At 33.7% G+C, this 17,105-nt stretch overlaps 1 protein-coding gene across 1 annotated transcript in view; it reads left to right on the plus strand.

Annotated features, from left to right (window-relative positions):
• SEMA3C (semaphorin 3C) overlaps nucleotides 1–17,105 on the plus strand; it is a 182,361-nt gene that overhangs the window by 150,500 nt on the left and 14,756 nt on the right. The window contains exons 13-15 of the mRNA XM_058297107.2: nucleotides 9,881–9,969; nucleotides 13,076–13,117; nucleotides 16,393–16,550. Coding sequence (XP_058153090.1) covers nucleotides 9,881–9,969; nucleotides 13,076–13,117; nucleotides 16,393–16,550 — 289 coding nt within the window. The remainder of the gene's footprint in view (nucleotides 1–9,880; nucleotides 9,970–13,075; nucleotides 13,118–16,392; nucleotides 16,551–17,105) is intronic.

Here is a 17,105-nt window from a genome sequence, read left to right on the forward strand (position 1 = left end):
TCATCACAAGGTGAGCTGTACACTATCGAGTGAATGGCTCATCTCTCTCCAGGGCTCCAGTATCAGAGCTAAATTCTTTCCTGTCATGAATTTTTCTGTGTTCTGTGTTTCTACTTCTGTGTGTCTCCTTGGTTAAGTGTCCATTTATATAGCCCACAGATGGGTCAGGAACTCACAATGAGTCACCCTAATGATGTAGTTGAATCAAAGCCCTAATCTTAACATAATTTAATCTCATAATTTAATCTCAGCTGAATCTAATACAATCAAAGGATATCACACCCAGAGGAATGAACCAGTTTATAAACATAATCAATATCTTTTTGGAATTCATAAAAAATATCAAACTGCCAAAAGTATTCTTGGGGGAAAATACACTGGATGTAAAATATGGGCTATAGTTAGTAGTACTATTTTGACAATTCTCTTTCACAATTTGTAACAAAAGTTTCACAACAATGCAAGGTGTTGGCGGTGGAGTGATGAATGGGAGCCCTGTATGATGATATGCATGTTTGTTTTGTAAATCCACAACTTTTACTATACATTTATTGTTTATGTATGTTCATCTATGAATGATATACTTCTACTGAAGAAACTGTGGTCATTTTTTTTAAATACTTGAATTCATTCCTGAGCAGGGACCAGGGCAGGTCTCCCTTCTTGCTGATGCCCATGTTTTGGGACATGGCAACAATGCAGTTTAGCCGATGAACCATGACAGCAGCAACAAATTCTTCCGAGCTCAGTTTATTTTTTATTTCAATTATTATTCTTTTCGTTCTAAAATTTCCATTGGTTCTTTTATTGTTTTTCTTTGCTGAGTTTCCCTATTTCTTCACTCTTAAGAGCATGTCTTCCTTTAAGTTTTGAACATACTTCCCTATAATTATTTGAACCTACTTATAATATCTGCATTAAATGTATTATTTCTTAAGTGCAACATCTGGATCATCTTGACGTTCTTTTCTTCCTGATTATTGATCATACCTTTTATTTTCATTTTTTTGTATGTATGCATAGTTATATTTTTTTTCATTTAATATCAGGAATTGTGGATAATATGTCAACTTTGAATTCTGTTATCTTCCTCTGAAGAATGTTAATTTTTATTACACCAGGTAGTTAATAATTGATCACCTTGAACTTGTTTAGACTTGTTTTTAGTCTTTCTTAGAAGTCACGGGTTCAAAGTTAAGTGTCTCTTATTTGGCAGACACACATTCCAAATACTTCCCCTTGCATGTGTTATTGGTCTTGGTTATAGCATTTATAAAGATGAGTATAAAGTGTTACTCTAAAATGAGTCACTTATTCTGAAGGCTCAGCCTTTTTGTAGGCTGCTGGATTCTAGGGGATTTAAGGTGTTAACGAGATCTAGGTACTTTGGGAGGGTCAAAATTTCACCCAATTTTGCTCTTCCCTCAGACCAACTTGATTTATTATTTATCTGTTTTGCTCTCAATCCCAGAGCAGCTGCACTCTGTTAAGCTACAGAAGGTCTCATCCTGTGGATAGATATGTAGCCTGGAACTCAGTCACAAGTATAGGGTTTCCACATGGACTCTCTCGAAGCCCCTTTTCTGGGCAGCTCCTTTTTTTGATACCCTGCTCTACAGAATTCATTTCCTACAGCTGCCCCAGATTCCGATAGCTGCTTCCTCAGCTTAGTGAGAACACTGCTCTGATTAAATATCAGACTTTTGCATGCTGTTGGGAAAGTGTTCCCAGATTTGGTATTATTTTTCTAATTTTTTAAGTCATATATTCATTCATATATGTACTTTGATTATCAAAGTATCTGATACTTTATTATAATTGTACTTAGGTATACTCCAAGAGATTTTAGTACATTGAAAATAAATCATAAGTTTGCTATATTAGAAGAAAATATATTATTTTAGCTAAACTCAGGCAGAAAGAACAGAAAAAAATTAACAGATACATAAAATATATATATAGCAGACACATGAAACAATAAATATAGGCAACTTCCAGATATCACATAGGTTAGAATTATATTGTTTATCTCTTCTGATTATCAAATTTTAAGCAGATAGAGGTGTTTTGTTTTGTTTTTTTCTGAAAAACATACTTAAAATGTAGCACTTCCAGAAATTCTAAATCTCTGGTCTGACTTGGGAACCCAACATCTTCCTTTTTAGTGACCTCCCTAGGTGATTTTGAGTGAGGTGAAAGCCACACTTTGAGAGGGATTTGTATAATAGAAATGGCTCAAGGTGCGTAAGTCAGTGAAATTAATTATGTGATCAAATAACCTTGAAAGCCACTGAATGCTGTATTTTCCTCACAATGCAGGTAAGTAGTTTAATCATTCCAAAAGTTTCTGCCGCAAACAAACAAACCAAAAAAACCTATTTAACTTAGGTTAACCCTGCACTATCCAAATTCATGTGGCCCCACATATTGTTTAACACCAACACACTTTGGGAGATGCTGATTAGATAGCATTTGCTGATACTGCCTTCTCACAGGTCTCCCCTCAAATAAACACACTTGTGATGCCATTGATGACAGTGGGGTTCTGACAGCCCTGGAGGCTGAAGGGTAGACCTGCCAACATTGCAGCACTTTAATTATCTTTTCACAGCAAACCCTGTGAAAAACTGCCTCTCTAAGAAATAATGCTAAATGACATAGTTTAGCAATTCTTTACTTTTGCAACTGGAGGTCATCCATGAATATAATAGCTACCCCTTAAAAATGGATTCAAAACCAATAATTTTTTTAAAAATGTGGATTCAGAAAATTGCTCAAGATTTTATGAATGTTTGATTCAATTTTATTCCTAAATAAGAAAATTGCTATCAAATGAATATGCCAGCAGCTTGATACACTAATAGGAACAAGAAATCTTTTGTGAATGCATATTTTAACTAACATGAAATAAAGCCGCCGATTGGTAAGAGGTAAGTATAGAAATGAATAATATATCTAGTCATTCTTCCCCAGTTATTTATGAGTTTTTCCTTTGCCAAACAGAACTTTTGAAGTTCCATTTTGGGGGCTTTAAAAATATGCCTCTTTATTTTATTAAACAAATTGGTTCAGAATATTATAGTAAAGGAAGAATTGTCCCTTTAAGAGTATGGTGATTTTTATCTTTTATAATGCAATTGTAGTTTCAATGAATAAACACTAAGGCTGATTATACTGCAATAAAATTTACCTCTGAAGCCATGAAGAGGACTGCCTGGTGTTGATAACTAGGGTTGGCACTGAACTAAAGACAGAAGGAAAGGGTTGAGTATACGACTTAGGGATTTTTGTTTGCTGTCTTTACTAAAGTGAATTAGGCTGCTTCTTAGTTGGTACAAGCTGCTGTCAAGTATCAACACCTAGACTCAGAACTAACATAATATTTCAGGGCCAGCCCCAAAGGAAAATGTGGGGCCTCTTGTTCTAAAATTATTAAGGAGTTCAAATGGCCACAACAGAGCATTCAACCAAACTCGGGACACTTCTGATCATGAGTACCCACCTGTGTGACTTTGCAGGTCACGTGCCTGTGAAGCCAGCACTGTCTTGAATATTTCCTGGTTAGTAACAAGGGGGAATAGGTGAACCAGATTAAGGAGGCTGTATCCTCCCAAATCCCCAGGCAACTAACAGCAGACGGCTTAGCATGGCAGTTTCCAGGGAAATTCTTTAAGGTCTGTGGTTTAAATAAGACCTAGGAGATATACAAATGAACCATTCCAGTGACCTGCTGGGGAATAAGCTATGTTGGATGTCTTGTTTGAAACAGACAGCAAGTTGTTCTCTCGCTGGAGACAGTAGAAAGGTTAATGGAAAGCATTGCCACGCTCCTTTTTATTAGAAAGAAAAAGATTCTTAGATAGTATAAAATAAATAAGGCAGAAGGAAGCTAGTCTAGAGAATATTCCCCAAGAGTCAAAGGAACAGAATAAAATTTAAATCACTGTTGTGGGTTGGTACATCTATTATCTTATCTCTGTATAGAGGTTTACATTATGCAAATCACTTCAAAGATTTGTTTGAGTCACACAACAATGCTTTTAAATGCATGAAAGGTATCTTTATTATGTATGTTTCATGAAGAAAAGCTGAGGTTCAGAAAAAATTTCACTAATGTCAAATATTTAGTAAGGGGATGAACCAGAACTAAAATATATATATATATTTATCTGTTATTTACTGGGTGATTACTATGTGCCAGACACCAGGCAAAGCTTTTTTCTGTGTAAAATCATTTAACTTTTACTAGTCAGGACACTTTCAACTGAAAGTGACCACACACTTCCTCAAACTAGTTAAAACAAAATATTTTTTTCTTTGTTTATCTAACTGGACAGTCCAGGAAGAAGCTGCCAGTCTCAGTCTTAACTGAGTTTGGGATAAAATGATCTTGTCAGGACCTCTCTCACCATCTTTAGTTTGCATGCTTCTGCATTAAATTTATTTGCACATTAAGTCTCTGCATTTGGTGGCAAAGATGGGCCCAGCACCTCCAATAAAATCTTGAACACCCCTCACCTCAGAAAGAAAGAATCTCCCACCTACCTTATTCACAGGCAGGGCTGAGCCTGCCATTGTCCATGCCCCTCCTGTGAGTCACAGAAGCAAGGGGACACTATGTTTTTTTTGGACCGTCCCAAGTCATGTGCCTTCCCCTGGAGCACTAGAGGTAAGTGGTTCCTTAACCATATAGACTGAGAAAGAAAGCAGTGTCTCCAGGGGTTGTTAGCAAAAGGAGGGGGAGTGATTCTGGATAGGGCAAAGAAATACCCATCACAAAGGGTACAGTTATTATTAATTCATTTACACAGAAGCAAACTGGGGAGAAAGAAAGGAGAAAAAGAGAACTCTGCTTCTTAACTATATTGTCAGTATGGTGCTTTTCCCAAAGAAATAAAAGCAATAGCCCAATTTTACAGAACAATAAAAAGGATTTATAGTTGTGCACATTGAAGGGATACCATTCTCATCACCCCCAAAAGGAAAACTTTTCATAACTATATTATCATCTTCAAGCTGAAAGGTACAGACATGGCTTTTACATAGTCCTGTGTAATTTGAAGTTTCATTGCCATTCTGGAATGTAGAGCTCTCATGAACATTTTAATGAGGATATGAGAACCACTCACAAAACAATAAATTCGAGGATGTGAACTTTTAAATATTATGCCTATTTATCTCTGCAACGGCCCTGGGATGTAATACCTGTCTCACTGAAGGCACTCAATTTTTCTTTGAAGTAATGAGTGAGAGTGGATGGAAGAGAGCCCATGTGCATGTGTTCACTTAGTAGTGATTGATACAACCAAGAAAACTTCAGAAGTTTCTCTAAGACCGAGGAGAGCAGAAGGTATAGGAGATGTCCACACAGAATAGGAGGGATGTGAAAAAGGCATTGAGGGCCTTATTGGTAGCTGTAGAAGATGGACCAATGCATAAAACAGCAAGGAGGCAGAACCTTTTTACATTGAACTGAAGGAGAAATTTTGGAACCTTTTGCTGACTCACAAATCATCTTGAACTATAAAATTGCCATGATCAAATATCTGGGTAAAGATTTTTTTTATGTTGGCTAATTCAATTTTTCAATTTAAAGAATGTATCAATTCCAATTGTATAGAAACATACCTTTAGGTGAACTAGGGTAATTATCAGAGGCCAGCTTATCATAAATCTCTAGGGTTCTTCACATGCCATTTGGGAACAATTCTGTATTTCTATATCTGCATTATTTTTCTTATAGAAGGCTCCCCAAATTATATAAGCTTAAGTCCTCATAAGCCTGCATTAATCATTATTAATGATATTAATCACAATACTACAAGGATTTAAAGCTATTCCATTAATATTTGAATCCATAAATTTAAATGATTATTCTAATTTATGAATATAAAACTTTAATGTATAGAATTCTAGTAAGAACAAATATGTTTATTTGTGATAGCCCACCAAAAATTGAACAAGTGTACTGAAGTGTTCTGCACAAATGTTAGCTCATAAAGTACATGGAAAAGCAAAGGCATTAAAAAGGATATTTTTTGGGAAGGCAGTTTTAAATAATACATTTCTATCAAATAACCAGGCACATTCATCACACAATAATTATTTGCTTCTCTTTGGGCATGTCACATTTTAATCATTTCTGTGATTTTTATTTAAACTTGAATTTTCAGATAGTGCCTTTACCAATATTTAAATGTACATTTGGATTTTTCCAAGAGTTTCAGATAAGCTGATGTTCATTTTAGTTCTTTTAGCAAAATATGCTTTTACTTTTAAAAGTCTTAAAAATGAAAATCTACTCAGTATTACCCTCAAAAATACCATTAAAATAAGAAAAAAATAGCAACTAAGTACTGCTATAGTTTTTATCCCAAATGAGTTGTAAATAGACTTTGCTTCCCTTTTTATCAGTTCATTTTTATTCTTCTCCTTTGTGTGAGATTTTATAAATGTTAAGATATGTTTTGTGTCTTTTCAGAAGAGAGTGATGATTTATGGAAACTTTTGCTTTCACAGTAAGTTAGAACATTAGATTAAAATGTCTCATTTCAAAGTACTTAAACTGCCCTTTACAGGGCTGATAGTTTTATCCTGGGGAACATTGCATGCAGTTTTACCTCGACTGTGGTAATATGCAGGCAGTGTCTACTCAAGAAGGAGCCAAGAAGGATGGACAGAGAGCAGCAGCAGGGACCATAAAACTCTATTAAACAAATTTTCAAATTTTTGTTTAAAATTTATCTTTTAAACAAAATTACAAAGACACGACATAAAACAAAGATTATGGTACATTCTCATCCTTATCTGATTCCTTTTTCTTCGTTATGCCCACTCGTTCATTCAACAGATATTCAGTGGTCACCATGCACACATCCAGAACATCTTGCCCTAGCTACTAGTTTCACAACATTTGGATTAGGTTTCTTAGAACTAAGAAGTTTCCCTTGCTCATTGTGATAGATTGTTAATAATATTAGAGAGTACCTCCAACCATGTTCATCCATTCTCAGTCATAACATGTTTCTGCACCACATCCCCATATGTTTTTCACTTCCAGTTCTTAATTGCATTGCTAGTCATCCAAGAAAATAGTCTAAATTGTTATCAGGGCTGATACTACAGAAGTTTCTAAGTGAAACAGACAAATTTCAAAACGTTTTTAATTGCACCTAGAAACTGCAGAGCTTTTGCTACTGTATTTTTATTTATTTTTTAGTATTTTAGTAAAATATTTAGTAAAATATTAAGAATATTTTAAGCAAGTAGTTTGAAGCTGCTAAAATAATTTCTTCTTATTTATACCCTCACAAGATTCAGAACTTGTTCTGGAGAAAACTCTATCTTGTCCTTCTGTTTAAACGTGTTTGGGGTGTTTTATTTTTTATTTTCTTAAGATTTTTTTATTTACTAATTTCCACCATCCCCTCATTGTTTTGCACTTGCTGTCTGCCCCCTGTGTCCATTTACTGTGTGTTCTTCTGTGTCTGCTTGTCTTCTCTTTAGGAGGCACCTGGAACTGATACTGGGACCTTCCAGAATGGGAGAGAGGTTCTCACTTTCTAGTACCACCTCAGCAACCTGGTCTGCTGTGTCTCTTATTGTCTCTCCTCTGTGTCTCTTTTTCTTGTATCATCTTGCTGTGCCAGGTCTCTGCACATAATAGCACTCTGTTCAGGCCAGCACTCCACATTGGCCAGCTTGCCACACAGGCCAGCGTGCCTTCACCAGGAGACCTGGAGAATTGAACCCTGGACCTCCTATATGGTAGATGGGAGCCCAATCACTTGAGCCATATGTGCTTCCCTGGGGTGTTTTTAAATTAAATTTAGTAGGGTTTTTGGTTTTATTTTCAGCTTGCAACATTTTAAAGTTGAGTCAAATTTTTAAAAAATTATTTTGAGTCCTTCAATTGATTTGTAAAATAAACACTGTAAACATGAAATGGAATCTTTTTTGTCAGAATAACTCTTGCCTGTGGAGTAAAAGCCAATGTAAGATTTATGGTATTCATTACTAAATGATTCTAAGTTGTAAAGCACCATAAAATTAAATTCAAGTTGTTATTGACATTTACCAATGTAATTTTTAAATACTATAATATCTGTTGATGATAATTCATATTTCCAAATTATAAACTCATAGTTACATACTCATACTTTTAAAAAGTAACTTGATATTTGTGATTCAGTAAGTTGCTTTAATAGAAACATATTTTTGTTTGTAAGTATATTTCTGTATTATCAAATCATTCACTAGTTCGCTTTAACCTTATATTGCTTACATTCTTTGAAACCTAGATTTATTGTGGCTGGTAGAATGGCACAATTATATGCCTAGAAAATTCTTATTTGACAAAATGAAACTATCATAATTATAAATCTTGATGTAAATAACATTTTCTAATATTATATATTAAGCATTAAACTGATTTTGTCATCTCTATTTTTGGCAGTCTATACTTGGGAAATATGACTGAATTTTTCATTTCCTTGAATTTATTTGGTCTACCTAATTAAAAAATATCCAAAGTAACTTACCAAATGATAAATAAAATTGTGGAAACAGTAGAATTATTCTCTGAATAAAACCTGAAGTAGACCCACCTGAAATAAAACCAAATTTTCATTTCTCCTTAAAAAATTATTTTGAGTTATGAATTAAAAGTTTACAGTGTCTAAACTCTCTCAAAGCTACAGATCAAATGCCAATTTCTAGTACTAATGACTTATAATAGTTATAAAAATTTGTTCTTAGTCATTTTGATTTCAGATCATTATTGTCTCAATATTAATAAAACTAGGGAACTGTAATATCATACTGCTGGTTTGGGAGAGTAAGCAGTATGCTTAAGGACCAAACTAAGTAAATTTTTAGTTATTCATTAAGTTTCAAGAATGCACATCACATTCCAGAAGAGTTTTTTGTTATTATTTTAATACTGTACAATAATGCTTCATATGCTCTGACAAGAGCCAATATAGTGTAGGGCCACAATCCTCAAAACTTTTGATCTCAGTACCTCTTTATACTCTTAAAAATGACTGAGGACCCCAATGAACTTTGTTTATGTGAATTATAGCTATCAAAACTGAAAAACTTTTAAAAATAGCTATTTGGAACTACAATAAAAAATAGCAAATCTATTCCATGTTAACATAATTTATGTATTTTTATGAAAAAATAGCATAATTTTCAAAATTTAGGGAGAAGAGTAGAACTGCTTTGTACTTTTGCGATCTCTTTGATGCCTGGCTTAATGGAAGACAACTGGAACCTGGTAGCTACATTTGCATTCTGTCAGTTACAATATGATCAAAATAGCCTTGTAAAACTCTACTGTATACCCAGGAGAAAATGAGAATGAAAAAGCAAATAATAATTCATTATTCTTAGGAATTAATTTTGACCTTTCTGACCTCTTGAAAGGGCCTCAGAGAAGGCTCCCTGAAGCACACTTTAAGAACCACTGGTTAGAGGATATTCTGGGTTTGAATCTGGGCTCCAATACTTACTTATATGACTCTGTGCCACATAAGAGTTTTACTACACAAACCATTTGACTTCATAAGACTTTTGGACATTCATTTCTTCTCTCATAGTTATGCTTACACCAAATATGTGTAAAAGATAAGATTCCTTATCTTTATTGTATTTGTTCCTTTTGAATTTGTATGTAATCTCGATTTAAATTTATGAAGATTTGGAATAAATTCAGCCTATTGCAAGTGGTAATAGCTCTATGTGTACAAAATCTTAATGATGATGAAGTACATAAACAATATTTGCTTTTAAGTTCTAAGCTGGTATTCTTAAATGTGATATCTTTTGTCCTTTAAAAATGCATTGTAACACCTAATTCATTCTTGCTCTTCTTTAGACCGGGGCACTGTGCAGAAGGTTGTTGTTCTTCCTAGCAACAGCTCTGTCAGCAGCGAGCTCATTCTGGAGGAACTGGAAGTCTTTAAGGTTTGAACATATATTAGTCGCAGAGCATGCATGATGAATGGAAGTCTTTCATCTTAAAGCCTCTGGGGAGGACAAAAAAATTAATAAAAGATCAAATAAGTGAATGTTATCCATTTTTAGATTATTAAACACCAGATAAAACAAGAAATATAGAGCAAATATTTTTGTGAAGTTTTAAAAAAAACATTTCAAATTATCTTAACATAAAAGGATTAGGCTTTTTCAGCTATCATCACTGATTGAAGAATTTTAGTTCATCATTATTTTTAAAAAATGAGTTCTTGTGGTCAAGGTCTAGAAGATTTTGCCATGAAAGGATTTTTTATCATTTGCTTCACAAGCCACTGAAACCCAAATTCTTTTACATTATTCATTGTTAGATAAACTTTCTCATATTTTTCCAGCCGGGAATTTCAAGAAAAACTGCTTTGTTTTCTCTTGTTTTATTGCTTTCAATTCAAGTGTCACTCCAGTTAAATAAGACAAATGTTTTCTCCTTACAAATCAGAAATTCATGTTCTATCTGAACTTGTGGTCTTACTGTGTCATTTTCTTTCACTCGAATTTAAGTTAAAAAAAAAATTAATAAAAGTGGAATGAACACAACAAAAAATGCACAAAAGGGAAGTCCTGTCCTTTAAGATGTCACCTTGCCAGTGCAGGATGCCTGTTCTTCATGCATCTGGGGTTGGCAGGGGGGATTTCTGGTGCCCTTCTCTCCTTACAATGTCAGTTACTCTAGTTCAAGTGGTCCCTTTTACCTGCCTTTGGAAATCTGGGTAAAACACAGACAGCAGAGCTATTAGGATTGACAGGAAACTTTGAAATGGAATCAGTCCTGCCCCAGAGGACTATATCTGACTAAACCAATTAAGAAACAATGGCCTGGGGAGGATGAAAGACCAGAGGCAGCCTGTGACTGAGTAAAAGTATCCTTTCAGAACCCTCGGGAGCAGATCATTGCTAGTCCCGTAAGTCATTTTACTTAATTGAGTAGGCTCTGGGTGTATTGACTTATTGATATACATTCCCTGTCATATATATAATCAGGAACTATTGTTAATTAGGTGAGTTTGACACAAACTCAAACATATATATTACAGAAAGGTTTTTAAAACTGATTTTTTTCTGATTTTGTGCTAAGTACTTTATGGTGTGTTATACGACTTAAGCTGGTGTTATCATCAATGAAGCATAAACTTTCTGTGGAAAAACAGGAATAGTTATAATGCATGTGGGGGACATCATGCTGAGAGAGACTAAGAAATGTTTCAGCTTTTATACTGATGTGTGTGCCAGTGATTGATTTGGCTAAGTCAAGAGACACTTAGTGAATACAGTTACTGTCTTTAACATGGTGTTTGTATCACATTTCCTGAGGTGAGGTAAAAATAACTGTGTGTGTATGATATTCTAAGACATGTGAGGAAATGATGCATTTAAACTGAAACAATTATTTAGCTAAGAGTCACATTGATATACTGTAGAAAAATCAATGTGACTTTAAAAAATCAAACTCTTTGTTTTTATAGAGTCCAGAAACAAAATCTCTTCTTTTAATCCTCTGTTCATAATATTTTCTGAAAATAAGTCTAGCTTTCCTAAGCTTAACTTGAATTGGAACTACAGTATTAGTGGTTGCCTTACTGGATATAAGTTGTAACACATTTTTGTACATTTTGAAGAGATGGTAAAAAAAAACTTTGCTATTGAGTGTTAGAGATAGCATCCTTTCTCTTTTGAAATAATTGTAAGAACGAGCAACCCCAGAGAGCAAAATAATTGTGAGTACAGTAGATTTTGAGAGCTTATTACCATTTAAGTGACTCAAATATAAATTCACAGATCTTTATCAGGTTTTCAGAAGTTTAACTTTTAGTCTGTAAAAGGAACTGATAACATTCAAGAAATAAAGTTATGAACAGAGTGACTTTCGAAAAGGATTCCTACTTCAGAAAATTCTCAGGTTCTTTCCTAACAATCTTTCTTTGTATCCACCAAAAAGAATTAATACATATGGTTCAAAATAATACATCTTTCCAAAGCAACAGAAGCAGTTTATGCAAAGTGCTTTGAGTTATGGAGGAATAAGCTGGGATGTCATTCCAATGCCTCCTACATCCAAGTCCAAATGCTGAATTGATTGGACTCAACAGTTCAAGATATATTTTTCCAATTTTCTTTTCTTCACTTTTCTTATTGCTTACTTTTTCATCTAATTGTTCTACTGGCTTTGGTCATTACTTATCTCTACAACTCAGAATCAAGCCAGGTGGTCAAGGTCAACATCAAGGTGAGAGTAAAAGCATGACTGAGGTGGGGCAAGAGCATTCATATGTTCCAACCTAGAGCATTTTTGGAGGGAGGAAGGAGATGCAGAAAAAAGAAATTATAACATTGCGACATTGAAGTTCACTTGATGTTGAGATCAAATTATCGAACAAATTATCGAACTCATTCATCTTCCCTACAAATGACATACTGGGAAACAAATGCCACTGATACCTTTCCTAGTAATCCAGATTGAAACACTGAATACAACTTCCTAGAAATCACAGCACAGATTAACAGTCATATGAAGAAGAAATGGTCTTATTTAGTCCTTAACTAATATTTTAAATAAAATTCTTATGTCCACCTGTGAACCTTATCATATTGTATGCCATTGCTTCTATACAAGGATGGTTTCTGTAGTCCATTGACTAGGGAACAATATCAAAACCTATCACATTACCAAGTTATGGAGTCCCATCTTTAGAAATTTCAATTAATGGAAACATTTGAAGAAAAATCTTAAACCCTTGGAATTTTTTCTTTCAGAATTTTTTCATCTTTTCTAATGCCTGTTGACAGATGTGCTACAATTGCTCTTCTTTTTTTTTTTTTTTTAGCTTAGGCATAGACCTGTGTAGCAAATTAATCTTTAGTAACAAAAGAGGAAATTCACTTTATAGACAAGCATTGAGAAACCTTGAAAGTATGTGTGCATATAGAAAGAACTAGTGAGCCAGTGAGCCTTTGACTAATAGCAGAAAAAACTTTTTAGAATGCAGTCTTTTTTAAGGATTATTTAAGCAATTAACATGGTGTTTTTCTAATCTTTCAGAATCATGCTCCCATAACAACAATGAAAATTTCATCCAAAAAGGTAAAAATTGCCGTTTTTATTATCTTCACATGTTGAAAGATTTTGCTCTTATGAAGATATATATGCAATTTCTGAAAAATTAGTTTCAGAATTAGCCAAGTGATCGACACTGTTTAAAGTATAAGAAAAAATTACCTTTGGTTTTGGTGAAGTATTTACCAGCTATTAGTGGAAGACTGAAGAGGTTTATTTTTCTGTAAAAGTTCATCAGAGCAGAACATGTAAACAACGAGATATTCCAACATTTTGTATATCTTATATTCTCACATATTATAGGGTGTGAAGCCAACAAAAATAAAAATAATCTTTCTAAAGGAAGAATTCAGCATAATGTTTGGGCTACTATAACATCACAGGCATTCTCAGGGGTTTGGAATGAATAATCCTTTCTTGAGTTCCTGCTACTGTCATATGTTTAAAATGTGCAATGCACTCTTTCATGCTTATTTTTCAAGGAAATGCTATTTCCTGGGGTCTATACATGTCATTTAAAAAAATCTGAATATCTCAATTCTAAGCCATATCAGAGTTCAGAAGAAACTTTTTACTCTATGAAGAAGAAAATTTTTCTCTAATCATCAAAAATGCTTTATCTTCTATTCTTAATATGGGCCTGCAGGTGCAAATGTGCAGTAATTAGAGAAAAGAAAAGACTAGTTCCAGTCCTTGCATGTGTAAAATATGCTCCTCTCCAGCCTCCCAAATTCATTATCTATGAAGCAAAAATTCTAAGTGGAGTGTGAAGACAAAATGGAGTTGGTTTCTGAGTGGAAATGATATGGTTCAAGTCCCAACTTGTCCATACATTAGGGACAAATCATTAATTTATCTGACCTAAATTTCTGCATCTGCAAGGTAATGCCTTTTCACAAACAAGTTAATATATATCATATAAATTATAATGTAATACAAATATAAATTGACTAAAAGTGGCCCCTTGGTAAGTGCTGATTGTAAGAAGTTGCAAATTATTGTTTTTTGGAATACAGAATAAAGGTTTTATATGTTAGCACAACTGATTATATCATTTTAGTGAGTGTTCTTCATTGCACTTGGTCTGTATAGTCAGGCCTATACTCTTCATTTGACTAAATTTCTTAAAGAAAAATAAATAAGAAACAATGAAGTTAAAGATCTCGTCTGTAAAAATGGTAGTATGGTGCACAACAAACTTTTCCCAAATAAAAAGAAGCCATTTGTCATTCTGCCTAATGTCCTAGGGAGTTGATCACAAGTAGTAACCGTATTTGAAATCAGCGGGGAAGCCCTTTGCTTAATGTAGTTTGATGGAAAAAGAAAGTAGCAGAGCAAACTTCAAAATGTATACAAAGTCATTTGTTTGGTGTAGAAGTCCTGTATACATTACAAGTTTCAAATTATTTGCAATTTGCAATCCATTCATAAAATCAAAATATTTCACACATGCATGTGAACACAGACACAAAGCAAAACTGTATATTGAATGTGTTTTCAACATAAGCATCCTATGGTGTAGATAATTAAAAATGTTTTATTAAGCTAATTAAATTCAGGGAAAATGTAATTATTTACCTTTCTTCAATTCATTTGTACAACTGAATTTCTTTTTCAGTGTGAATAGACTACAGGTATTTAATGGCATTATGATATTTGTATATATTTATTTAAATACTATGGATTTAATGCCTTTCCTAGTGCTCAAACAATTCTATTGTTCATTTTATGATCCTTTATTCTCTAGTTTATTCTTTACTCCTTACATCCAGAAAACAGTTGGATTAATAATAAAAGATAATTTCTAGAAGGAAACTAAATGTATCCTTTTCTCAAATCAATTTCCTTTAAATACTTTAATAAAGCTGATTCAGTCTGCTATATCATTCACTAATTTACTTAATAAACATTTATTTCAAATGTCCATAGAGAAGTAATTATTGTCAAACAATGCAGTTGTTTTAAAGTAGTTTGAATATCTACATGGAAGATCAATTAATGACAATTAATTGTCATTTTCAGGACAATTTCTGAAAAATCATATCATTTGAATAAATTAATTATTTCACACTAGATGTAATAAAGTGAGAGATGCAATTCACATGTTGATTTTTATTACTCACTTACACACAGATAGTTCATTGATTGATAGTTTATTACTATTAGTTAACAGTCATTGGAGTCTTATATTATGAGCCAGAGACTGTTCTAAGTATTTTGTATGTAGTTAACACTTACATTTAGTCCTCACAGTAATTCTAGAGGATAGATGCAATATTATCCCAGCTTTACCAGTGAGGAAGCTGAGATTCAGAAAGGTAGCAAATTAGTGGCTGAGCTGGAAGTATGCCTCCAGAGCCTGTTGGACCAATGGTGCATCCCTTAGATTATAATTTTTAAAGATACATATATATATATACACACACACACATATGTGGATTTTAGTGTGTGTGTGTTCATGCACACATATATTCAAGATCTAATAGTACTAATAAAAATGAAATAACTTGGAGATTCTAAGCTAACCTGGATTATATATAAGTGGTCCTTTGGAAAGCGTGTGTCTATTAGAATCTCATTCCTTTAACTCCTGAGGACCATTTTATATAGAGAGAAACTGGAGTAGAATCATGAGAAGCTCTGAACACCTGACAAATGAAAGAGGCTGAAATTCTTATTTGTAATTTCTTGGTGTGATGAAGATCACTGGATCATGCAGAAATTTTAAGACATGCTGAAAATAAACACTAATATTTTTCTAAATAATTTTAAAAAGAGTTTTCATGTGTAATATGTCACTTTCAAAGGCATGTGACAAAAATTCTTGTTTCCATTTTATCTAACATTTATTGTCAAATACTTTTTCTTCTAAACCTAATAATGCCTTTTATTTTAGACCCTGCTTTTTCAACTGTATAAGATGATGTGTTGTCAGACTTTAAGAATAAGAAAGTTGGCTTGCACTTTGCTAAGAGACAATATCCAGAGAAAATAAAAATCATTATTTAAATCTGTAATATTAGCTTAAACCTGAAATAGAGAACAATGAATCCCAATGTCTAAGACACATTACCATTTATGTGCTGCTCTGAGTTTTTTGTTTTGTTTTTTGTTTAATATAGGAAGATGGTAATTTTAATGGCATATTAACATAGAAAAATTCTATTTATTTTGGCTTTATAGCCTACTTCATTTCAAAAAAAAATCCAAGGGTTTGAGTGCATATATTATAATGTGACCCTCCTGAGAGTCCTCTTTTCAGTTTCCATGTCTGAAATGAAACATCATCATTCCTTTAATAGCAACAGTTGTATGTGAGCTCCAATGAAGGCATTTCCCAAGTATCTCTACATCGCTGCCACATCTACGGCACAGCCTGTGCTGATTGCTGCCTGGCGAGGGACCCTTACTGTGCCTGGGATGGTCATTCTTGCTCTAGGTTCTACCCAACTGGGAAGCGGTGAGTACTAAACATTCAGCTGAAAATCAAAATTGATATCACCAGACAATATGGCACTGTTTCACAGTGAACCGTTTTTATTTTGGTAGTCTTTAACAACGCCACTAAAATTAGTCTCTTTGTTTAGCAACACATATGGTCTTTGAATGAAGAAAATGTCCGTGTTTTATAATTTAAGATTCCCAAAGATGAGTTAATTGCAACTACAGTACTTTGGAAAGTTTCTTTCCTCCTTAAAGGCGCCTCTGTACCAACCCCAACCTATCATATATTTATAGCAGCAATTGTTTTTTTTCCCACATTAACTAATTGATGTTTCTTTTGATCATACATGTTCTTGGAATATCCTTAAATCCCACTTTCTTGAAGTTTCCCTGGGCTGTGCATCTTGTTGACAAATGCCTGGCCTAGTTTGGGCTATAGGAGCATCGCTCCAGGATTGGCACTGTGCTTTGATTTCAAACTTTGAGTTCATGTTTTGCCCCTTAGAGAGATGAGTGCATGATTACTGGTTATGTTAAGAGAGAAAAGACAGTCTGAAAAGGATTGCCTATC

The sequence above is a fragment of the Dasypus novemcinctus genome, chromosome 5 (assembly GCF_030445035.2).
Source record: "Dasypus novemcinctus isolate mDasNov1 chromosome 5, mDasNov1.1.hap2, whole genome shotgun sequence".
NCBI classification, from domain to species: domain Eukaryota; kingdom Metazoa; phylum Chordata; class Mammalia; order Cingulata; family Dasypodidae; genus Dasypus; species Dasypus novemcinctus.